Source organism: Lagopus leucura, unplaced genomic scaffold, assembly GCF_019238085.1.
Source record: "Lagopus leucura isolate 7727_CA_CO unplaced genomic scaffold, USGS_WTPT01 Super-Scaffold_100019, whole genome shotgun sequence".
Taxonomy (NCBI): Eukaryota; Metazoa; Chordata; class Aves; order Galliformes; family Phasianidae; genus Lagopus; species Lagopus leucura.
This window is the reverse complement of record NW_024962273.1, coordinates 8,678,887-8,704,873: the sequence shown is the minus strand read 5'-3', so window position 1 is coordinate 8,704,873 and position 25,987 is coordinate 8,678,887. Positions and strand designations below refer to the sequence as shown.

The 25,987-nt window shown below is 47.5% G+C and overlaps 1 protein-coding gene across 1 annotated transcript; it reads left to right on the top strand.

Annotated features, from left to right (window-relative positions):
* Window positions 1-404: 404 nt before the first annotated feature.
* LOC122183710 (TGF-beta receptor type-2-like) lies at window positions 405-24,640 on the top strand. The gene is given in 8 exon segments (XM_042877964.1): window positions 405-485; window positions 487-793; window positions 13,921-14,071; window positions 16,624-16,826; window positions 19,112-19,926; window positions 20,100-20,241; window positions 20,767-20,894; window positions 24,204-24,640. Coding segments are annotated over 8 exon segments (2,040 nt in total). The 3' UTR covers window positions 24,417-24,640.
* Window positions 24,641-25,987: the final 1,347 nt, after the last annotated feature.

Here is a 25,987-nt window from a genome sequence, read left to right as displayed (position 1 = left end):
TCAGATTTCTGCTGTATTTCACAGTTTTACTTTTGTAAGGAGGGATAATATTTCTCCCTTTTTTTTTTTTTTTTTTTTTGGTAAAGCAACTTTGAGGTCTTGGGGTGAAAGAAGCTATTTAAATGCTCTGTTATTATTTTAGGCTCTGATTCAGTAAAATGTATCAGGATACTCGCAGTTTGAAAACACCTATTTTGGGCTGAACTCATGGTGATGCCATCTTTCTGTAGAAGTTACCGTATACTCTCCAGTTATCCCTATTGAAGATATATCCCACTGCAGTTTACTTATAGGGTAGAGCCAATTTCTAAAAGGAGAAAAAACAGTGAATTAATGGCAGCTCAGAGTACTGAAGCGTTCCTTTCCATGTTTTCTTCAGACAGAAGAAGTCTGTGGCTGTGCCCATGCCACTTCTAGACACAAGGTCCCCTCTACAGCTCCCTGGGCTGCTCAAAGCAGCTCAACTCCACAGTTGGAAAAACCAAACTTTTCCCAGAGCCAGAGCTCTTCCCCCAGCTCCCCCCCCCCTCCCATATTTGTATATATTTCACAAGGAGAGCTGGGCTGAGTTTGTTCATGAGCTGCAGTTCCTGGGCGGACCCCACGCACAGCTGGGTTCGCTGTGCCTGGATCCGCCTTCCCAGCCTGCAGCCTCATGAATGTGGGGCTGTGGGGTTGACATCGGAGAGGAAGAAGGATGGACGGGTCAACACCCTGAAGCCAAGCTTCTGGATCCAGAAAATGGGTTGCTGGAGGAGACTGGATCTGCTTTCCTTGCTGCTGCTGTCCTTCTGTGAGTACAGAAATGTTTCTACTTGGGCAGTGTTAAGCAGAGAGGTCGTTTAGTTTTCCTTGCTCCAGAAAAACAGCAAATTGTTGACTTGTCCCCTGACAGCAATTAGGTGGAGGGTTGGGAATAGTGGAGAGCTTTGCAGCGATCTGATCGCAGTGCTGCTCCGATAGCATCAGCTGTGCGTTCCTCTTACGGAGAAGGGCGAGCGCTTGGCTCGGCGGAGACCGCTGTGTGCTCGCCGAGAGCAGCTCCCAGATGTCAGTGTTTACAGCGCAGAAGTCTGTACGTCGGTCAGCATGACTTGGTGGAAGCTTTTACTTTATTGAGGAAGATTAAAAGCGACCGAAGCGCACCGTGAAATGATCTGGCTTCAACAGTGTCCAGATGTGGTGACGTTTTATCAGCCCGGGTTTATGTGCAGCATTAATCGAACTATTAAAGATGGAAAGAAGTGGGGAGGGGGAGGAGAGCTGTCCTTGCAACAACATCTGGTTCTTCGGCAAACCTTCCCAGCACTTACGTAAAGATTTCTTTGTAACGAGTACCCTGTTAAGGTTTTGATAGCACTTCTTCAGGACTGCAGATAAAACCCTCCAGCAGCACTTGAAAACGTGCCCATCCAAGGTTTAAAGTCTCTTGTTTATATCCCAATGATTGTTTCATAACAAGGAGTAGATTTGTATATGAGCGAGTGTTATATACACATCTCCTAAGTATGTGTGTGTGCCGTTCTGTATATACAGCCCCAATGTATGTGTATACACACATACATCCCTATATAGTATATATTTATATATTTGCTCCCTTTTTGCAGCGAGCCCCTTTCCAGATACAGACCTGTTCCCCTTGGTACAGAATTTCCAATTCAACTAAAACTGCTTTTTGCTCAAAGCAATGAAGCCCTGGGGTTACAGTGCCCATATATTTGCATCCAATTGAAACAATGGGGGGCAGGGATCTGTGTCCGCGTCCACTTTCCATGGGTCCCCCTATCTACAGAAATGGGGAATGAAAGAATACAGCTGGTTGGTAATTTCCTTGTAGCGAGCAAACTCTTGCTGTGACTTCTGAAGCAGAGAGCCCCACGCAGGGGGATTTACAACATAAGGTCAGGCCAACTTTCAGAATGTTGCAGAAATACATAGCAGTCCTTACTGCAGATAATACCCTAAAGTATGGGTTGAAGTGTAGGATGCTATACTGATAACATCCTGCTAAATTAATCACATTTGGAGCAGCACTGAAGGAATTACTAGAAGGTGTTATTTAAAGCACAGCCTTGGGTTGTTTTTGGTAAGAAAGAAGACCACTAATTATCCTTCAGAAATACCTAATTTTGGAGTTATTTAACTTATGGTTTCCTTTTTCTAAAAGGCAGGGTTTTAATCTGAAAGAAGCCAAACCAAAACATATCATGATTACTAAGTTCATTTGAAAGGTTACGTGAGTGATATGATGACAGCATCTGTCTCGGCATGGGGAAAAAAAAATAAGCCAAGGCGCTCTCTCTCTGATTTCGTTCAACAATGATATATGTTTACTGGAGCTACCTCCCATCCATCGAGTCCAGTGTTAATATCAACATTACAGTAATTCTGTGACAGTAAAAGCACCCTGGGGGCCCACTTTCCTTTGACGTTGAGAGAGGAGGGAACAGCAAGTTCCCCAAAATGGCTGAAAATATGCATTCAGTTGTTCTTCCAGCAGCAAATCCCCATAGTCACCCAGCCTCCCTGCAAAGAGCGACAGCAGTGGCTTGGTGACGGCAGTAAAGTAGCTCCTCTTAGCATAGAGATTTAGGAATTACCATAGAGAAAATGGCCGGATGGTGTTTGGCTATCCTGGAAAAGATCTCCCAGTGCCAACTGAGTGTCCTCGGAGACTTTGTTATTCTCTAAGGGGTCACCCCAGGGCTGCTGAGACACAACTGTGGGATCCACACTGGCCATTCCCAACTCTTCAATCACCAGCATGGTCCTCAGTGTATCTGACTTCTTTGGTCCATATGCAATGGAAAAAAAGGCTGTAGCCTAAGAAATGCCTGAAATTTCAGCTCATGGATTTCCCTGATTCCCCTTTTCACCTCCTACCTCCAACAAAAAATACAAGGATTGTTCAGGATGGGAAAACCTGTCCTACAGTGGAGGCTCACATATTTTACTGCCTTTAGCAGCTAGGAGCTGGGAGGTGAAATAGTCATGGTCTACAAAAAGTTCCCAGAAAGCTTCTGTCTGGCAGAGGAATTCCTCTTCCATCAGACAAAGGAGAAGCAAGATTCACATGCTGGAAGCTGAAAATAGGTGGTTTTGTGTTAGATCACAACGTAGCAAAGTTACTCCAGCAGATAATTACTCAGACTCAGAACACAGTAGGCTTTTGTTGCTCAAAGCCTTTGATAACTGCAAGACTATCTCCTAGGTAGATCACCACCCATCCAATGTCATAGGTTGGATATGGGGCTACTGCACTGTGCACGCTGTAATGCTCCGGCCTTCAAATTTATAATTAGGATTTTTCCTAGGGAAACATTTGCCCCGGAATTTCAGCAAGTATGTTCTCTCATGGCTTGCAATCCTACCTCAGGATGTGGTACTGGAGAGGCCTATTCTATCCTCACAGTACTATCCAATGCCATTCCCACTTCTCCATTACCTTTTCAGCTGTCTCTGCCCAGAACTCGATGGGAGCACAGACCTCCTGCCTGCTTGCTCAGGGGATGGTCACCCTTCTCCTCTCACCAGGCTGTGGGCCACACAACTCAGTGTCCCATGGCATGTATTGTAGCTGGCTCATAACCCAACATCCAGCTTTTCAGAGAGGGAAAATCACATGCGCTGCTTTGAGTCCACAGCTCCCAGCTTCTGAGTTTGGTCTCTATTTTCCTGTAACCATCTCCCATTAAAATGATGGCCCATTAACATATCCTGATGTTTTCTGCCATCTATTTCGCTGCTTCCTACATGGCACCCTGATGGCTCCACAGAGAGCTGGAGGTGGTATCTCTTTTTGGATGGTGGCTCTTTGAAGCTGCATGCTCTTTCCTGCTTGCACAAACCAGTTCCTGTTTCCCCACTGAGCCTCTTTTGCTAAACACATAGACTGTATGTAATTCATAAATCATGACAGGGAGACCTAGGGCTGTCAGAGAAACATCTCTGTCTTTTGATCCATCCAACTCCTCTCTGACCTATCTCAGGCTCCTCAGGCATCTCATTCAAGAAGTTGGTCTCCTATTTCTGAGGTCACCAGCGCAAAAACCAGAGGCTGCACTGTCACCAGAATGCCAGCAAGCTCCTCAGGCAGGGGAGCAGGATCACACTGCAACAAACAACAATTCAGACAGGAACCTAGGGTCAAATATGAATGAGTGAGAGGGTGAAAGAGAGGAAAACAATGAAGGGTCACCCTCTACTTCACAGACAGATACATGCATATGCAGAATGGGGTCCAAGCAGCAGTCCAAGACTGATCCAGAGCAGTGAAGAACAGAACCCTTCTCCCAAGCCATGAAGTATATGGAACAGGGTGCTACTCACCATGGCAGCAGGGTTGGCTACAACAAAGCTTCTCAAGAAACATCTTGTTTTGCTTTGACTTTGGAGCAACATATTCCCCAGTAAAGGGAAAAGCACAAGGAAAGCCCTGACGCTGTAAAACTGGAATCCTCTGCACAGTGGTGACTGGCATGAGACTCTGAGATAATGATGGATTATCCTGAATTCACCTTCACGCTTCGCCAAACCTGGTACTGCATTTTCTGCCACTGATGCAAGTTAGATAGACTCAAAAATAAGAAAACCAGCAGTGTAAATCTAGATTAAGTTTGCAGAGAAAAGTCCGTTTAGAGATATAATTCCATAACACTTGAAATTAAAACACACTGCTTTCTAAAAAAGCCAAAGCCAATTTTTGCTCTTAATGCTGTTATCAATATTGGATGATGGTCATAAATGATAGAATGGCATAAGTTGGAGAAGACCTTAAAAATCATCTAGATCATCCCTCTCTGCCATAGGCAGAACTGCCAGCCACCAGATCAGGCAGCCCAAGGCCACATCCAACCTGTCCTTTAATTTCTGTGTGATCACAAAGACATTTTGTGTAACGGTGATAAAAAAAGCTCAGTCAGCTGAAGTCATGATATTTGTTAGTCCTCTTAGAGACAGTCCTGAGCAGATGTGTCCCATGTGTTCATTAAATAGGCAGAGAGCAATCATTGGCATTAAAACTAGTTAACAGGAAGCTTTTATTCTGAGGAAGCATTCAACTCTATTGCTTGTCTCTACAGCTTTATATTGCTCCATGAAGTTGATTTCCTTAGGACACGTTTTCCTCTCCCCTTAATGGTAACTCTTTGCAGTAACATTTGCTTTCAGATAGCTGCCACGCTGTTGCGACTTGCCATAAGCTAATGAACTCTCCCATGGATTGTCATATTTTCAAGGAAGTGCCACAGCTCATCTTGCTATTAAAAAAGCCAGTCCCACCAAGGAGATGAAATCAGCAGCTCCCACACACTTTGCTCTTTCCACATCTAATGCTTTGCACCATGTGCCAAGTGAAAGCCTTACACAGGAAGAGCCCCAGCTCACAGGGAGACAACATCAGCGATGGCTGCCTGCATTATGGGGCAGAGCAGCTTCTTCTTAGTGCTGGACTCCAACTGTGGGAAAGCACTTTCTTAGGGATCTTCAGAGAGAAACAAAGGGGTGGCTGCAAGGATGAGACCACTGCGATCCTGCCTCCAGAAAGGCTTTGTAAGGTCCATCGAAGTCATGTTTCTTTTCTCCATTTGGTTCTTTTAATGAGAGCCATATAGGGCTGAAACACTCCTGCCAGCTGCTGGTAGCTGTCAAGCTTTTAGAAGTGGGAGAGCCTGCTTATCTTGTAATCGCCTCTGCAGCCCCTGCTCCCACCAATTACACCGCTCCAGGACATGGCCTTTCTTGGAGCTCTCACACTGCAGTGTTTTACTTCCCATTGATAAGCCAGGAACATGCCTGACAAGAGGCAGCTGATTTATACCACAGCAAATGCTTCTCCTCTGTGGGGCAATTAGTGTATCCATCTGTGCCCTACAGCCATCCCTTTGGCTACTGCCCACATGGACTTAGGCAGGTCTGGTAACATACCTTCACCAAAGTGCTGCCCTGGAGTATACAGGATCATTTACAGCTGGAGTCAAGATTTAAAGGGGAAAAGCCTTTTCAACGTTTCCAGTGTGCGATTTGCAGCTATCAGCAGAAACAAACTGCAATGGAGAGCTGGTGCTGGGTGTCAATTTGCAGAGCCCCACTAACCATTTCAACCCCATGCCTTGGCTGGAGTTCCTGAAGCAGTCAAAGCTGGATATGTGATCTTTGCAGCAACGCTGGGGGTGGAGATACTGTCAACAGTCCCTCCTGACTTCAGCCATCCCACACCAGAGTGCTTGTGCTCATGCAGAATGAGCCATGGTGTCCCATCAACCAAGGGTCTGGCTCAGCCATGGAGCACAGCTGGGACATGACAAGGGACATCTGCCTGATGTCTCTAAAGAACTCACTGCCTGAGAGCATCTGAACACCAGCATCCAGCCTAGAAGAGACTGAATCAGCTGCTGTCTCGCGGCCTAGAGTATTTTTTCCACGCTAAATCTATCCCAAAATTAGCCCCAGTCATTGCACGAGAGCAGACAAGATCCTTTGCCATACAGAGGGAAGTGACACAGAGACATGAGCAGCAGAATTAATCATCCTCCCCCAAATAGCCTCAGGGTACAAGCATCCCCCGGGGAGCCCGGTTCCTGTTGTGTCTTTAATATGTCAAAAGGCATTTCGTGCTGGTTGGAGGTGGTGGCAGACATTCCCACCAGGGGCATAGAGAGCAGACCAGTTTACCCACTTACGTGTTGTATGAGGGACGCTTTAGGAAAAGCAAGAAAGATTTTTGCATCTGTATCCATGCTAGCCTTGGCTTGAAGTTCCCTCTGACAGCACAGAGCACTTTATGACTGCTAGATCCGGCCTAAATGAGGGCAAAACTCAATGTTACACAGTAATGTTAGCAGACATAAAGAACAGGCAGCACTGGAATGTGTTGGTGGCAGTGCACTGGTGGGAAGCTATTGGTGCATCTCAGCCCAGGGCTTAGCCTTGCTCCCTCAAGCACCCATGGAACTGCAGCAATGCAAATCCAACCAACGCAAACCGGTCCATCACAGAAGTCCACCCAAAATACTCAGACCAGCTCCCGTCGAATGTCTCTTTGTGAACTCATCAAAGTCCTTCTAACACATGGCAAATCGAATGTGTGCCAGGAATTGCAAACTCCTCAGGAAGTTCATCTAAACGATCAGCAAACCATTTCCACTTAAAATAGAGCAAACCCTGTTGCCCAAATGTGACCCAGATAACGTTTCTGACACGTTTACCTATTTGGATGATATCTTTAAGTTGCACTTCCAGCCACCCACAGAGATCCAGGTTCCTGCAGAGCCTGTGAAGCATATACAAAGATAATTACTGGGCTTAATATGAAGAGAATTATAAAAACAAAACAAACAAAAAAGCTGTGCAGTACTTTTTCTTGGATTGCAGTAGTCAAAGGCAGAGAAGTGTTTGTAGCCGACTCCCATCTCTTTCTTCTGTTGTTGGACCTGCAGTGAGCTGGGCCCAAAGCAGCTCCAGAGCTGCAATCTGGATGCCTCTGAGGATGCAGCATGTGAATCCCATTCATCACGGGGTGCCTTTCAGGGGGGATGTGCTAACTCAGCCCTATGCCAACACATTGCTTCACCCTGCCAAGTCCCAGGTCAGTGGAGGCACTGGCAAAGCTGCTAAAATTGTTTATGAACATTGCACTCTGTGACTTCATCTTGAAAAATCTGCTTTCCCCCTGCCCCTGAAGGCATCTTCTGTCCTGACCTGTCACCAGCGGGTAATGCTGGTGGATGGATGCAGGCAGCCCCCACCTGAGTCCATTAGCCCAGCCGCCCCAATGCAGCTTGTTTTGGGCTCAGCTGCCCAGTGGGTTACGGGGATCTGGGGTCTTCCCCCAGAGCTGTCTTGGCTGATGATTTAGTGCAGGTTACATTCTACGATTCTATGATACACGCATGGCTAAATGGGCTCAGAAGTAGAAGAATACTACCAGGTATCAATGACTGTTTCAAAGACAGAGAGAAAAAACAAGCAAACAAAGCAGTGCAAGGCCATTTCACTGATCCACATTTTCTCCATCCTCAGTTCAACTTCACTGTGTGCCAACCAGCATTAATGGCCAGAAGGGTGTCTGTAGCACCAACAAGAAGGGTTCCTGGAAGAGCCATGGTGCATACACTGAGTAGTGCCTGATGGAGTCATTGCTTTTGCTTCACCTGGTGCTCAGAGTCCTTCCAGAGCTGCAGAGTGCACAGTGCCCTCCCCATAGTTTTGGATGGGGTTCTGCTGAGCTCTGTAACCACAGGTACAATTAGCAAGCGGTTTTCTTATTCGGAGGAATCCTCCTTAAGGAGAAACATACCAGAGTAACCCATTTCAAGGAGTATCACAAAATCCAGAAAGATGCTTAAAAATAAGTAAAATAACCTTGGTCTTAATTGTTTTGTGCATAGAATAAAGAGAGAGGATTTGCTTATATCAGCCTGTTGTGTGCTGTATGTAAATTTTCCATATCTCTTTTCTAATGGGTTGCAGCAGTGCTTGGATGCAAATTAGTGGTGAAGAGATGGGGAAATCCTCCAAGGACTGCTTTGAACGTGGAAATGAATTTCAGCTCTGCCACTTCAGAACGCTTTTTGTTTACTTTCCACTGACATGAAATCGGCAGCGATTTCGTAGCATGCGGGATTGGTTAGCTGGTTACATAATGCTTAATAAATCCAAGAGAAATAATATAAAACACATCACCCAGTCTGGGAAGAGCAATGATAGCTCAGCTGTGTCACCAACCCGCCTGGCCACTGGCTTTTGGAGAAACATCTGACCAGTGCTGAGAGATGTGGGATGTGAGATGGGTGATGAGGAAAAATGCTCTTGCTGTCTTTGGAAGCCTCAAAGGCAATGCTCAAGGTACAACTCTCCCTTCTCATCCCATCCTGTTCTCCCAAGCACGTGCTCACACAACCAGATGCATCTGCTGCTCCAGGAAGCAGTGTAGTGTCACCTATTAGTTGTCCCCAGGATGTTCTGCAATAGCATAATGGCCCTGCAAGCAGCAGGAGGGAGATGTGGCATGAATTAGCACAGGCAGTGGCTGTGGAGATAATGTGGAGAGGGGACATTTGGCTGAGATGTCAGCACTGGTGTCCCCAGCAAACAAGGTGGAAAAAGGCGCAAGCAGGGACTGCAAGATTCAACAGGAAAAGACTTGCACACTTAAAAAAGAGGTTTTCAGCCCAACATCCTTCACCTGACCCCTTCTTCCTTCTTGCCTCCCCCTGCAGGCACCTGCCTCTACCTTTCTCTTTCTTGTAGAATCACTGAGGTTGGAACAGACCTCTAAGATTGAAGTTCAACTGCTGAAGTTCAACACCAACCCATTCCCACCATGCCCACTGACCACATCCCTCAGTGCCATATCTCCACTGTTCTTGAACACCTTCAAGGATGGTGACTCCATCACTCCCCTGTGCAGCCTGTGCCACAGCATCACCACTCTGTCTGAGAAGAAATTCTTCTTAATATCCAATGTGAACCTCTGCTGGTACAACTTGAGGCCATCACCTCTCATCCTATTGCCGTCACCTGGGAGAAGAGGCCAACCCCCACCCTGCCACAACCTCCTTTCAGGGAGTTGTAGAGAGTCATAATGTCTCCCATGAGCTTTCTCCAGTCTGAACAACCCCAGTTCCCTCAGCTGCTTCCTGTAAGACCCTTCTCAGCTCAATTTCCCTTCTCTGGACAAGATCAATGTCTTTCTTGTGGTGAAAAAAACATTGCTCCCCTGCCAGTGTTGCCCTGCTGACCCTGTGCCCCACTTTGCTTTGTGGCACCCCTTGGTGCTGGTGCTGCCTATGTCCCACAGTGTGAGCAGGAAGAAGAGCAGAGCTGGGGATGCAGGGGTTAATCCCATCCGGCACAGTGCTGGGGCCAAGTTTGTAAGTGACTCTTTGCTATTTCGAAAAGAAGCTGCCTGGAAAGGGAAAGGAAAGGGAAAAAAAGAGAGAGAGAGAGGTTTACTTTACAGCCATCGTTATTTCATCTGCACAGTTTATACAATGGAAAATAAAAGCCAGGGAACGCTAAGTCAAATCATTTCTGTTTCACTAATGGTATGGAAATGGTTTTGTTTTTATAGGGGAAAAACAAATGTGAACTTGATGTGTGTGTGTGCGAGTGCTCATGCAGCTCCCCTCATTGCAAAGGGCAGAGCAGCGAAATCCAGAAATAAAAAATGACTCAGAGGCTGTAGGATCTATGAGTCAGTGGAGCTGTTGTTGTTTTTAAACACGAGTGAGAGCACAATATGGGCAACAATCACCCGCACAGCCCTCCCAGCCCAAGCAGAGGGGTGGAAAGCAGGATCTGGGGCAGGGAGCTCGAGTTCTCCTGGAGGAGACTTGTTGCCTGACTTCAGTGCCTCAAGCACGGCCAAGGTGGATGTGGTGGTGGCCAGAGGATGGAGGATCCCAGCACTTCTGAGAGCAGATGGAGAACCACTTGCTCCGTCCTCACCCATAGGCAAAGACATAGAATCACCACAGAAACAGGATTGGTTTGTGTTGGAAGGGACCTGTAAGATTACCTAGTTCCAACCTCTCTGCTATAGGTAGGGACACCTTCCTCTAGACCAGGTTGCACAAAGCATCTGCTGACTGAAATCAAACAGAAACCATCCCTGGGTGTTTTCAAGAAGCTAAACATGGCATTGAGGGACATGGTTAGTGGGGGATGGTGGATATGGGCTGATGGTTGGACAACATTACTGATGCTATGAAACCTCCCTGGCCACGTCCTCACCATGAAACATCCCCAAGTCCCAAAGCAGCACGAGATCACTTGCAGGAGGTACACCAGGAACATTGGAGATGGCCAAAGCAGAAGGACAGACAGCGTTTAGCTGACCTCTTCTCCCCAGAGTGAAGTTAGATCATGATGCCATTCAGGCATCTGAAAAAGATCTGAGAAGTCTTCTTGTACAATCCATACCCAACTCACTTTGTAATAGCACTGTGCATTATTTGCTAAACACTTCATACAAAGGCTTATTTTCATGAAGAAAAAGTAAGCGGTAGAGTAAGTTGGTTTTCAGCCTGTTTGAAGAAGGTCCAAACACACCAGAAACGTATACTGCACGTCTTTTTTGGCACTGGGAAGCACTGATGTCTAATGCAATCAAAATCAACCCCTTTCTATTCACCAGGAAACATTACTGGCTCACTCCTCACTCCACATGCCCGCTGCCAAGTCCAGTATTTGTTACATGGGATGATGCAGGACCTGAGGGCAGAGCTGCTCCCTTGAACCCGATGCTGTGTGCGCATTGCCACTGTCCATGGAGAAGCCTCACAGGGGCAAGAATTGGGATATTGGGTCTGCTAGCTCCACTTAGTCTCCCAAAGCAGGAAATCCAGGGCTATGCTAGGCAGCTCACACCAAACTGCCAGAAGGTTGCACAGACCTGTGCATCTTCCCCTGGAAATTGGGGGTGTAAGAATTGCCCTGCTGCATTCTGCCCATGACAGCTCAGGAGTGATGGGGACAAGACCTCACGCGGGACAGCGAGTGAGCAGAAACAAGTGTTGTAAATAACAGGGAAGGAATTTGTTTGTTCTCATAACAATTTTATGAGTGGCTCTGTTAATGTAGAGCCGTGTCATTGGCCATGGACCACAGCCCAGTGCAAAGCCTGCTCCTGAGCTGGGAGCAGAGAGGGCTCGTGGCTGAGCCCAGCACTCCATGCTGTGCCCACACCTCAATTTAGCACCCAGTGACTTGCCACATGTCCCTGCTGCACCTCAGCCTCATCCTTAAATCCAATTTAAGGACAAGATGGAGCATAACCTGTAGCTCACATGCAGGTCACTTGAGCAGGTCCTCTTCCGGTGCCTTCCAGGATGCAGGAGGCAGCTCTAGCACCTCACACCAAGTGCCTTTGCTGAAGTCCATTTGGTGTTGGGTTGTCACCAAAGAGAACAGCAGAGAGGATTTGAGAACCAAAGCTTTTCATCCAGCCCTGCAGCAGGGCAAATTGCCTGCATGTACCACTGCTTTGGCTACAAAGTGATTCCTCTGCCCTCATAGTGAACACACTGAGCTTCCACCTCCTTGCACTCAGGCTTGCTTCTTGCTCATTCACCCTGCTTGGGGTCTGCACAGGTGGTGGTATCAGCCTGCTGCTGTCACAGGGGAGGCACTTCTGGCATAGTTTTCCCTTCCTCCTTCTACTTAAAAATTGCTTAGTATTCTCCCCATAGCATCTCTGAGGTCCTAGTTATAGATACCAGAACACTCGATCCCATTCTCATCTGCAGGAGAACAAGCCTTCCTATTGATAGGGAGCCAAGCTCCCTGGGAGCCCACCTCATCGGTGACTTCAAACCCTTTTCCCAACTGTCTTTCCACAGTAACTTTGACTAACTGTACTATTTATTGGCTCACATCACATCCTTATGGCTTCAATTTATTTTTTGAAAACGCAACCCACATTTAATTAGTTTATAGTTTGTTCCAAGTTTTGCTTATCCAGCTTTTTTTTTTTTTTTTTTTTTTTTTTTTTTTTTTTTTTTTTTTGAAGTTTGTATTTTGATGTTTAGCATTTGCCTTAGCAACATCTGGAACCCCTTTATGGAAGCGTATTGTTACTTTTACTGCTCGTGCAGCTTTATTAAATCATCCGCGTATTAATATTGAAAGTGTTCATCTGGGTCTCATCATGGCCAAGACAAGTGATGTGGCAGCTCAGTTGTACCTACGAGCTCATGCTTCAAGGACACAATGTTCTGGAGAAACTCGCAGTGGGCTTTGTGTACTTCGTTTGAGTTTTAGTGGGAGAATTAGGAGGGGGAAAAAAGAGATGTATTCCTACTCTGACCTTTCTTGCAGATAACAGCATAGAGGGCTGAGCTAGTTTAGAACAATTTGTCTCCAAAGAGTTTTGTCTGGTTACTGCTGTATTTCTGGCTCTCATTTCCATATTTAACTCTTTCATCCTCCCTGGCTGCCTTGCTCTGCAGTGTAGCTGAATCTAAGCCTGGCACTGTGCTCCCGTGGGGCGTCAATAAGTAAATATCAGCCCTGTGGGAATGAGTAAATAAAGAGCAAACCCCCAATGGGTGTTGAGCAATGAGGGTGGTGCAGGCACAAGAGGAGAACACTGACCAGCAGGCACGGATGTAGCAATGGCCATCCTTGCTGTCCCACCAACAGACCTTTGTGCCTCAGCAGCCCAAAATAAACCTTGTTAACAATGGCAGCACGGAGCAGCCCGGTTGTGTTGGGATCCCAAAATGAAAGGAACCCAGGGAAGAGCAGGAGCACTGAGCTCTGTCTCCACGTGCCACAAAACTTGTATTTCTCAATGCATCCATTCAGCAAATACCTTTTTTTTCCCCTGGGTACTTTACCAGAGGTTGTAAGGGAGCAGCTTAAAGGTGGGCAGACTTCCTACAGGAATGACTGCTTTTTGCCCTGTTTGGAGTTAAAATCTCCCACACAATCCTTCTCTACCTGCAATGAAAGTTCACTGTAAGATGTACAGATGGTCCATACCTCTGCAAAGTAGCTGCTGTAATTCAGGTTCCCATCTGAGTGCTGCTGAGTCTACTTATCAAGTACATGCTAGCATGTATTTATACATAAGCCTTTCAGTGGCTTCATAAAAAAAAAAAAAAAAAAAAAAAAAAAAAAAAAAAAAAAGTCAAAGGAAAAAGAAAAATACATCTAGCAGCCTTAAAACAGGAAGTTTAAATTTAGCTGGGATTTATTCTTTAACCAAGAATAGTTCCTTTAAAAATAGAGATAACTTGCTCCTGTCTGGAGGAAGCTGCCTCCACGGGGCCAGTGCAATCGCATCAGCTCATTGCTTTGCCATCCTCTAAAACACATTGGACTGAGCAATGGGGTAGAACAAATGCATGCAGAAGGAGAGTCACTTTGGGCTAAAACTCGCTGAAAGTGGCCAACTGCTGCCCCCTGTGCCCACAGCCTGCTGTGCCGGTGCTCGCCGCAGCCTGAAGACCAACCTGTGCAAGTGGTGTGACTCCACGCCGCCAGCCTGTGAGCGGGAGGTGTGCTACAGCAACTGCAACCTCAACTCCTACTGCGAGGACCCCTTTGAGATCTGCGTGGCCATATGGTGAGCTGGGGATATGGGAAAAAGGGTTGGTTGGTGGGAATGTGCTCGTGGGGACCCCATGCCATCGAAGTCACTAAGGGCTTTCTCTTCCTCCCCCATTGCCTCCATTGTAATCATAATTGAGATGCAACTGGATCTTAACTATAATTAGGAGTGGTTTATTTTCTAAATAATTTATGCGTATATGTGCCCCACACAGCACCGCAAGCATGTTATGTTTCCTCTGTACCCACATAAACCTGAATTTAGCTTTGCAAGCTGAGCCTGCTGCACAAAGCCAGCAGACGTGATGCCCAAAGCTGTGATTTCCTCCTGCATCAGGATGGGAAAAGCCTGCTCCAGGCGCAGGGATGCAGAGGGAGAGTTGCTGCCCCAGAGGTCTGTCCCCTCTTGGGGCACAGACATCTACACTGGTACTAGGCCACTGGCAACATCCCCAGGGAAAAGCCCTATTGGCTTTTGCTGGAAATGCCTGGAAAGGAAATGTGTTCTGGCACTTCAAGCATACACCAGGATGAGTGAGCACCTCCTCCAACTTTCTGGCCTCCCATGAGCAAAACTAAAGTGCATTTTGGGTCTAACCAAAGTGATTTTCTCCTCTGTCCCTTCTAATTCGGCTGCCAGAGTGAAATCCAGGAAGCACATATTGCTAGGCTTTATCTCAACCTGCTAATTAGTGTGAACACTGGATTGCCTGGCTTTCAGTAGACTTTTACCTCAATGTAATTACTGCATTATGGACTGGAAAAAATAACAAAAGCAGAGGACCAACAAGAAACCCAAACAAATAAACAAGGTTGCCTCTGACCCAAATTTCCCTGAGCACAGATATGGAGAAAACCTTAAAGAAGTCCCATGAAGACCCAAAAGGACATGGGGAGAACAAAGGACAGGGATGTTTCACCCAGTCCAGCAGAAGAAGGGTGACAAATGTGGGTTATTTCCCTCAGTTCTATTTCCATCATCCCAGCTGACTCTGAAAGAATTGTGAAATCTCTCCATACCTCCATCTGCCTCCAGAAACAAGGGTCTGCAATGGCACTCTGCCTCAGCAGCTGTTCCTTTGCTCCTCATTAGCTCTTAATTACTCACTGGCTCTAGAGAAGATAAGCTGATCCACCTTAAGTGAAGGTCTTCTGAGCGCTGAACTGCTGCCCCTCATGCCATGTGAATCACCCCAATTAGCTCTGCTCCAGCTCTTCCCAGCAGCGTGTCCCACCTCCAAGCTCTAGCAGCTACCACCACCTGCTCTGGAAGGAATATACCCCAGTTCATGCCCAGCCATTCCTAAATGGATATCTTGATCTCGAAGGTCTTTTCCAACCTAAATGATTCTATAAATCATCCAGGCACCCACATTACTGAGGAGCTTTGCCATTTGCTCCCCAGGCTTCTCCTTCACCTATCTTGGTAAGTACAAGGCCATCTCCCACCCCACAGTCTTGCCTCTATAATTACTTTCCTCCAACTATTAGTTCAGTTAGTGATGGGAGAGAGCAAGCTCAAACAGGGGAACATTTATCTCCCTGCATTATCTTACTTGTCTCAAAATTAACTCCTTTCAGAAGGACCATACCCCATGGAATAAAATAAAATCTGTCTACCAACAGGACTAGCCATAAGGCAAGCAATGCATTTTAATGTGCTCTTTCTCTGCCCAGCTGGTTCTTATCTCAATCACACTGTGTTCATGCTGCAATTGGCAGTGGATGCTGGTGGTGCTCAATGAGCTTCACCTGGGGGTTTGGAGGCAGATCTGTTTCACCATGTTCCAGCACAGCTTATAAACACAGCCATGGCCTCACTGTTGTCCAGGAGCTGTATCAAACTCAGGTTACTATTTTGAAGTGCCAAATGTCAGAATGTCCCTGGAGGTGTTCAAGGCCAGGTTGGATGGGGCCCTGGGCAGGCTGGTCTAGTATTAAATGTGGAAGTTGGTGGCCCTGCCTGTAGCGAGGGGTTGGAGATTCATGATCCTTGAGGTCCCTTCCAACCTGGGCCATTCTATGATTCTGTGAAATAGTCCCCGGTGACCGGTGACCCAAGGGCTCTTTTCCCTCAGGTGGGCACAAGCAGTCATGCAAAGATGTTGTGTAAGCACCAGCAAATAGCCCAGGGCAAAAGATGGGGCCAAGCAGCTCTGCCAACACATGTGCTGAGAGGAGAAGGATGGAGGAATGGTGCCTCTGGCACTGGGAAAGGAAGAATTTTACTCAAATCCTGCGCTCAGCCTCAGGGCTGGCCCTACCTGACCCAACAAACTTGTGAATTATCTGTGGAAAACAACAGAGTGCCTGGCTCAAGTCCCACTATTGGCGTGCTCTAGAAATTTCTCTTTTGCCATCTGGAACAGAGAAAAGGATTAAATAAATCCTCTCAAAAGTATATATAAGGAGAATTACATTAGAGCCACCACTAACACGTCCTCTCATATACAGCACAGAACTGATGATCAGCAGAAGGTTCAGACGGCGTGCAGGTGACAATGGCCTGTGGTTGTGGGTGGCTGCGCCACTAACCTAATGCTTTGTTGGTTCATTTGGCCCCTGTAGGAGACAGGACAATGACAGCATCAGGATCAGCACGCTCTGCCACAACCCCCACCGCCCCATAGAGAACCTCATGGTCCCCAACTACAACACCTCGCGCTGCATCATGACCCACCAGCCCAGCGAGGATGGCATCATCTACATCTGCGGCTGTGTGGATGAGCAGGAGTGCAACGATAAGCTCATCTTTGAAAATCATACTAATGGTGAGTACCTCTGCTGATGTTATTTGAAGTGAGAAGGAGCACTCAATGCTAATGACAAACAAGTTGCATGCTGGGAGCCACGCAATTTCACATTTCCAAGAAAATGGGCACACATGCAATGTCTGTTTTGACCTCCTGTATGAGGTAGATAACATTTGTACCCCATTACTGCTGCCCTGAGCCCAATAGTTTTCCAGTGACTCACCCTTCCCTACCAGAAATGCCTCCTGAGAGCATCAGGAGATGGAAAATCCACCGTGTCCTTCAGTAGGCTGCACCCTTTGGCATGGAGTGAATCAACAAGGCACCCAAAAGCTGATGTAACCCTGAACAAGTCTATGCTTTAAGGGCTTTAAAAAAAATATCACACCATACATCCCACACCAGCAGACCAGGGGAACACCTGGTGCCCACAGGGACTGGCACCCCGCAGCGGGTGGTGCAGGGAACACTCTCCTGATGCAGCATTTCCCTGCAGATGGCTGCAGGTCCAACAGGAGCTGTGAATTCACTCCCACTAAGAGGCAGCTTGTGTCTCTTCCTCGGGAGGGTCATATGCTTTGCAAAAGCTGCTAACTGGACCCTGAACCTCTTGTGGTCTTGTCCAAACCTCTGTAGCTCTGAATGGACCACATCTGTCCCATCAGGCATCTGATCCATATCAGTGGCAAAGCAAAGCCCCTCTGATTCTCTGCAATTCATGAAATGCTGAAAGCGAGGCTAAGTATAACCTGCAAGCCAGCAGCACAGCTTCTTGCACAATGCTAGGAAAAAAAAAAAGAATCACATAAAATGCAAATTCTTAGAACAAACAAGCCACTTTTAATGGAAGCGAATGATGCTAAATTTGGCAGTTTCTTGCTGCTTGCTGAGCCAAACATAACAGGTACACACGCTTCTAGAGAAAGATAGTCTAATCCCAAAGCTGGTGCCAGCATATATAATTTCACACCAAAATGACAACTGGCTCATTGGAAATGCCACCCGCAGCCAAGACTTTCACAAACAGCCTCCTTGTGCCAACCAGCATGCAAAACACCAAAAGCCAGAGCTGGGCAATGCGTGGGCCCTGTGGTTGTCTGCAGGGAAGACAGAGCAAAGCTGCTGCTCTAGGAAGCAGGGACAGGAGCTGTGCTGCAGCCCTCCATGGCATCAGGAAGCAGCATCCTCAGGAAGGAATCTGCAGCAATTACTGCTTTCAGGACTTGTGCACGCAACGCCCTTAAAAGTCTATTCTCTTGCTTCAGAGTTTCAGAGATGGGATCTGAAGCATCGGGAAAAGCCATTAAAGCAGTAGGTGATATCCAGGCCTCGCACTTTCCAAAATAAACATATTCCTGAGTTAGTTATTGATTTATATCAGTTTAGGTTGATCTTGTGGTTTGAACCTGATGCCTATTTTAGAAACGCTTTCACAGCCTTGCAGAAATTAGCTGCAGCACGTTTTTTGAAATTTGCCAAGGAAAATAGCAAAATGCTCTGTTTTTCCAGAACCTGAATTATGATCTGCACATACTGAGGTCAAGCAGCAAGAGTTTTGCTTATGGAATGATTCTTATCCCTCTTCCCCTGGGTTATTATACTTGGCAGGAAAACCTCTGAGTAAGATTTTACTTGAATATCTCTACTGAAGTCAGCATGTTTATTCCAGGAATCACGAACATCAAAGCATCACACAATTACACGTTGCGCAAGGGTTAGGGTTTTGTTCCCCCCTCTGATGATCTGAAGGCAGATGGGCTCAAGAGCCATGAAACAACAGGGAGCTGCCTGGGCAGTGCCAGTGCTGCACTGCGATGATAAGTGATACTTTGATGGGCTGATGGTTAGACTAGATGATCTTAGGGGCCTTTTCCAACCTTAACCATTCTGTGACACTCAGACGGCGCTGAAGCAATGCTCGTTTATGGCACCATCTCTCACGGTTTTCTGTGCCACCCTCATGGGCAGGAGGGCCCAGTTCCCACACACACGCCTGCAGCTCGATGGCACTACGGCCACACTGGGGGTGCAGGCTGCAGCCTGGTGTGCAGGGCTGGCTTCCTGCACCTTCACTTGACAAAAGGGCCCTGACTCCAGTACTGAAATGAATGGCTCTCTAATAATTGCATACATCTGGGTTCTTACTCTTTGCTCAGATGGGATTTGTGTGCAGCCTGCATTACCGCCCTGCGAACGGCTGCGCCTTATTAACCACCCTGCATATTTTCCTCCTACGCGCGATCAAAACAAGATGTCGTGGGCCCCTCAAGGCAGCTCCTTCCTCCATGCTTCCCTCCCCGCAGGCTACTCCATGCTGCAGAGCAAGGAGGTCATCCCAGTGGCCGCCATCAGCCTCCTGCCGCCGCTGCTGGTGGCGGTGATGATTACTGTCATCTTCTATCTCTGCCGCACGCAGAAGCAACGCAAGAGGGCCAAGAGCTGGGTTGGGAAGCAGGGCCAGGGTCCGGCACTGCAGGAGCCAGGCAGGGCTGCCGAGCGGGATGAGAAGCTGTCTGTGCTGATGGATGATGGCCCGGCCGCCATGAACCCCACCTGCGCCAACAGCCTCAACCACAACACCGAGCTGCTGCCCATTGAGCTGGATGAGATGGTGGGCAAGGGGCAGTTTGCGGAGGTGTGGAGGGCTAAGCTGAACCACAGCAGCTCAGGGCAGTATGAAACAGTGGCGGTGAAGATCTTTCCCTGTGAGGAGTATTCTTCCTGGAAGAACGAGAGCCAGATCTTCACAGACGCCAGCCTCAAGCATGACAGCGTTCTGCAGTTCCTCACGGCTGAGGACAGGGGCTCCGGGCCACGCAGGGAGTACTGGCTCATCACCGCCTACCACAGCAGGGGCAACCTCAAGGACTATCTCTCCAGACACATCCTGAGTTGGATGGACCTGCAAAAAATGGCAGGGTCACTGGTGAACGGGGTGGCCCACCTCCACAGTGATTACACAGCCTGCGGCCGGCCGAAAATCCCCATTGCTCACCGGGACATCAAAAGCACCAACATCCTGGTGAAGAACGAGCAGGAGTGTGTGATCTGTGACTTCGGCATTGCCATACGCCTCGACCCCTCACTGACGGCAGATGACTTTGCTAACAGCGGGCAGGTGAGTATGAACCTCAGCATCCCTTGGACAGGCATGCATGCCATCAAATGCATGGCCCTGGGTGGGAGACGTGGCCTTTACAAATAGGGCTGTCTTCACACCACACCATCTGGAGCATAAGACGTCAGCCATGTGCTCCCCAGCCCCTGCTAACCTCTCTTCTTTGTGGACAGGTGGGCACTGCCAGGTACATGGCCCCAGAGGTCTTGGAGTCCAGGGTGAACCTGGAAGATCTGGAGTCTTTCAAGCAGATGGATGTCTATTCCATGGCCCTCGTTCTGTGGGAAATGGCCTCCAGATGTGAAGTGGTGGGAGGTAGGAATGTCACACGCAGGTTTGTCTTGCACCTCTTAGGCTCCCTTCCTCTATGTACAGGGACCTTCATCCACTCACATCCCTGGTGGTGTTGGTGCTCCACCCCAATGCAGAGTTATCCATCACAGGACCTGGATTCAGGTGGCTGCTGAGAGCTGGTGACAGATCTCACCTAGGGCCTACCTCTGCCCAGCCACCCACCTAGGGGGCTGGCACTGTGGTTGAGGAGCAGCAGAGGTGATCACAGGTGATCCCAGCCACAACACTGAAACCATCCAACTCTGAGCACTGGTCACAGAGGTGGAAGCAGACATATTGGGGTTCTTTCCAGTATACACCTTTGGTTCCGGGAAGAGGTCAGGCAGTCCATCAGTCTCATCTCTGAAAATAGCATTTACACGAAAATCTGGTGCTACACTTCTGCACTCAAATTCTAAACTATTTCCAGAACTGTTCTTCTCACCCAGTAGGCCACGCCAAAGCACTGCAGTGAGAAAATCATCATATAATACCGCTTCTTTGCAGAGGTAAAGAATTACGAGCTGCCTTTCGGATCAAAAGTGCAGGAGCAACCCTGTGTGGACACCATGAGAGACATTGTGCTGCATGGCAGAGGGCGGCCTGAGATCCCTAGCAGCTGGCTGGTGCACCAGGTAAGCCAGGAGCAGCTGGTTCAGAGGCAAACCATCCTGTCCTTCTCTGCTGACCCATCCTGAAGATTACTATAGCTGCAATCAAATCAGTGTGGCTGGCTGAGCTCAGATAAGCTCCCCTAAATCCACTTCCCCAGTATGGAAAAGCCAACAGCCAGGGATACAGCAGAATTCACAGCTGGTAAATCAATGGTCAAGAGCAGAAGTTATGAATGCCAAGTAATGACATTTGGTTATCTTGTGGATGCTGAAGCACAGCCAAATGGAGCATCCAGGCTTCTGCCTACTTTGTCAAGGAGTTTGAAGTTTAGAGGTCATCCTGAATTTCATACATGGAAGAAAGGACTTCCACTTGTACAAGGAAAGGGGAAGACAGGCAGCACTTCCCTCAAAGTGAAACAGCTTGAAGACACGCATAAAGCTGACAGAAGGGAAAATGCTGGGTTAAGTCTTCCCAAGGGAAAGCCTTTCACCATCTTTTAGCTCAGAAGGCCTGAGAGCACAGCATTTTAGTATGGAAAGCATAGCCCAGCATGCTAGAGTAGATGCACTTCAACAGTAATGAGGTATGCTGTTCTAGAATCACCCACATACACTCCCAGAACAACCAACTCCAGAAACATTGCACCCAAATGGCTTTCTCTTCCCCAGTACTTCCATTCATGAATTGAGGACACAAGGGACTGAGCACAGTTTTCAGAACTCACCTGAAGTGGTGCTTCTTAAATTTCACGTGCCTTGGTGAAAATCACCATACATCGATCACCATTTCAGCTCCCCCCCAGAAAGCTGAAACAGAGTCTTTGGGCTCGCAGAGCCCTGCAGTGCGCTGGCATTGATCATCACAGGTCATTTTGTACTTATCCATAAAACACACTGCTTCCTTTCATCACACAACACACAAACCCAGAATTCTCAAAAAAGAGATACAGCAAACAATAACAAATTACTGTGGTTTCTGTTGGCCCATCAACAAGTTTATCAGTGAGCTCATTGGGTTTGCCCTGCCTTCTTCCTTTAGTAGTAAAACACAGAACTTAAATCAGCACGGCTGCATGCTTGAAGCCTTTGAGTATTCATCTCAGACGTTCACCTCCCAGGTCTCTGATAAACTTCGAAACCACAGAAAAAAAGCACAGAGGCTTGGGCTGTCAGAAATCACGCTCTAATAGAGCCTAACCATACCTGTGCTGTGTGCTGAGCTGAAGTGCTGGCTGCAGTTACTGCTGAGAAATAACACTGCTGCCACAGCTGGGCTGGCCTAGCACACAAACAGAGTGAGGTTTATAAAAGCTGCTGCCTTTATAAGACCTGATACTCACTGGGGATGAAGAACAAAAAAAGTCATGTTGTGTTCCTGAGAGTTTGACTAGTATCAGTCAGAAGCAGCTTGCCACAAACCTGGCTTTACATCGTTTCCCCAGGCTGCAGCATAGGGCAGCACCATCTGCTGGGAGGCAGCAGAAGTCTTCCAGGAGCTGCTGTTTGGAGGACGTGCCGGGTGACACCAAGATGAGGGGCGTGAAGGGAAGCACATGCAGGTGTTGGTAGCTCTGCTCCCGCTGTGGGGTTGGAACCAGATGATCTGCGAGGTCTCTTCTGGCTCAAGCCATTCTGTGATTCTCTGTTCCCATCAAAGCAAACCCAGGGGATGCACAGCTCCAAATGCTACTTCTGCAGTGCTCCCTCTCAGTGAAGTGAGGGCCAAAGCAGTGGGCCCTGGTTTAGGGTTGCCAGCTGACATTGTTGGGGTCACAGCATTAAATCCCCCCGCAGCTGACTCACCCAGAGCATTGCACATCAGTAGCCCCAACACAACAGTCTGCCAACTGCACAACAAAGCCAATTAAGACTTTTATCCCCAAAGCGGCCCAATTAACTCTTAAATGCACATGCTCCCACCTCACTTTAGCCCCTACTATTAAGAAAAGTGGGGTTTTCTCAGTGAAGTAAATTCCTAGAGGTGGTTCATTCCCACTTGTACTGGCAAAATTGAAGGCTGCTGCAGGGCAGGAGCAGCAGGAGCTGAACTCAGCACTGCTGCTAAAAACAACTTGTAGAACTGTAACTGAATGCAGCATTGAACATCCCCTGGAAATCAGGGTTACAAAGCAGAAACCCTGCACTAAGCCTGCTTTGCAAGCATAACAAGGAGCACCACACTTACAAGGCAGACTACAGATAAACACGAAGATTGCAGGGTAGAGTAAGCACAGAAAGGTCTAATGACTAAAGAATACAACAACCCTGAGAGAACTTTAGTTAAACAAGCTAATTTTTGGATGCTAGTTAATTAGCCTCAAATCCTTCCAGCTGGGCTAACAGATGAGTGCTGACAGGAGCACTGAAATGCGCCCTCTGTCAGTTCTACTGCACGCTCCCGTTCCCTCTTATCTGTGTCCATTGTGCAAGGCTTTGTCCAGCGAGCCTCCGAGCAGTACAGCGAGGTCAGGCGAAGGGGCAGCGAGGCGGGCGACAGCATGGCACATTGCTGTAGGATTCATGCTGTTCTTTCACCTTCATCTTTTCAGGTTCTCAATTGTAAGCTGAAATGCACAAAACCATGGGAAAAAAAAACCACAAAGTTTTATTTAGAATAATGATTTTTCCACTGTGTCGCAACTTCTGTTGTCAGTGATGAAAAAAGCACATGATAGGAATTACAGAGTCAAAGGAAGGTTCGATGTAGCTGCTGCTGCTCCTGCTAGCTTCAAAGGGGGTAAACATCAGTGCAGTACTTTTGTACTGAGCCTAAAATATTGGGACTCTATTTGTGTGATTTTCTGAAGAAAGACATTACTGGGGTTTCTAACCATTGTAATCCAGAGGAACTGAGCATTTTGAAGCATGCTGAAGAGCACCCAATCCCACATAAGACATGATTCCATGGTGAGAAACTATTCAATGCAGTGCTGAACTACTTGGTGTGGTTTCCCCTTTGAGAAAGCTGCTGAAACAAAGTCATGTTAAGAAGTTTAATTCCAGACTTACCTTCAAGGTGCCCCTACCCAACCCTCTATGTGTGGGGGACATCCAGAGCTGGGCTCAGCTCCCAGTGCTGTGGGTGACCACCTGCACCTCCCCTTTCCTCCTGAATTCAGGGTGCTCCATCTCAATGGCCAAGGCTGAGGAGATGGGGACGCGTTAGGGCCCTATCTTGACACACAAACATCACCACATACCATAACTTACCTACTGCATTTCTGCAGGAAGCTGCCCAAAGCCCAGCAAAGCATAAAAGCTTCAGATCAGCTTCTCGCTCCTCTTTTCCCTTCCTTCAGCTCCTAACACCAACCCTTCTGACTGCAGGGGATGCGCTTCCTGTGTGACACCATCACGGAGTGCTGGGACCACGACCCCGAGGCTCGCCTCACCGCACACTGCGTGGCCGAGCGCTTCAACCTGATGGCGCAGATGGATTGCGACGACATCCTCAACAACAACACGGACAACGAGGTCGGCAAAACAGCCTCTGCAGGAGGGGAGCAGCAGGGCAATGATGGGAGCAGGAGCATGCCGTGATGCAGCAGCAGGGAGCCTCAGCATGAGAGTCCCAGGAAAGGAACTACGATATAGTGCATAACTTATTTATTACATCTATTTCCTCCCAGTGATGGGCTGAACTGTGGAATCAATATTTTTTTTTTTTTTTTTTTTTTTTTTTAAGTGCAACACTATATATGAACTGATTTTGTACTTACTTTAAGTGTATAATGGTGCAAAGCATTTCTTCTATTATTTTTTAAAACAATAACATTTAATCTTTTATTAATAAGTACGTGAACTCATTGCCCATCTTTAGAAGTCCTTCCATGCTGTCATCAGGAGTTTCTCTTCTAAATGCTCACTCTGCACAGCTCACACACTTCTTGAATGGCACACACACACACACACACACAAAAAGAAACCCCAAAAAAGATGAGATAGCAGCCTGAGATGTTACAGGTTGCAGTGGAACAAAGAGCATGGAAGCTACTCAGGTGAAATTCTTTCAACAGTAAAAAAAAAAAAAAAAAAAAAAAAAAACCCCACACAAAAAAAACCCCACACAAATAAAACCAAGTGACCAATACAGGCACTGCTGATCCTGAGACCTCCTGCTGCTCTAAGAGTGTTGGCAAACTCCCTACCAGCACACCTCCCACACCTCTGCCACCAGTCCGGTCCCCAGCCACCCCCAACCAGATCTTACCACACTAACACTGCCAACACAAACACGGTTGCCAATTCTTCCTGCGGTTACTTTCCCTCCTCCACAGCATTACTCAACTTGAAGAAACACGATCAGACAGAGCAAGGACCTTTACTCCCCATAACTCCCAGACCGAGCCAGGCAGCCTCTGCAGTAGAAAGGCAATTAACTGAATGAGAAAGGTAAGTCACACCACATCGAACCACAGTGTTGTGCAAATCTTAATCCTTCCACTCTTGTAAGCAAAAGGTAATAAAACCTCTCGCTGCTACCAAGAAGTCCCGCAAGCCCACACCTGATGTGCACCTACACAGAGGTTCTTTCAGGATAGTGTGAAAGAGGAATGCTTTGCTTGCCAGCACAGCATGCCTGGCTGCTCCTTCCTGTCACCTTACAGTGCTCAAGTGAGCCCCTTCCCTCAAAGCACACCTCCAGTTTGCCATAACAATACTCTTTTCCACACACACTAAACGTCAGTCTCATTTAACACATTAATGACTGTTCTCTGTAAGCCCAGAAGGAACAGGAGGCACTAGGCAGCTTTCATCACACCAAACTCCCTCTAAGTTGTCAAACCCTTCTTTCATTTAGCATTCAGTGCAAAGTTTCCTCACTATACTTTCATCAAGTTGTTTGATCATAGCAACGATGTATATATTTACTACTTCTTCCCAATTCAGTTTGAGAGGTGTATAAGTCCCTGCCTGGCCTTCCAGAGGTGACAGGGACACAGAGGGGAATCAACCTGTACAAACTCGAAGTTGAAGGCTGCTCATGTGCTTCTGAAGGCTGAAAGGGAAATCCTCCTAGAGAAGCAGGCCTTCCTCTAGGCTTGACAGTTTCCACTGCAGATATTCTTCTCAAAAGAATGCTTTCAGGCAGAGAGAGGGGAACAGACTGA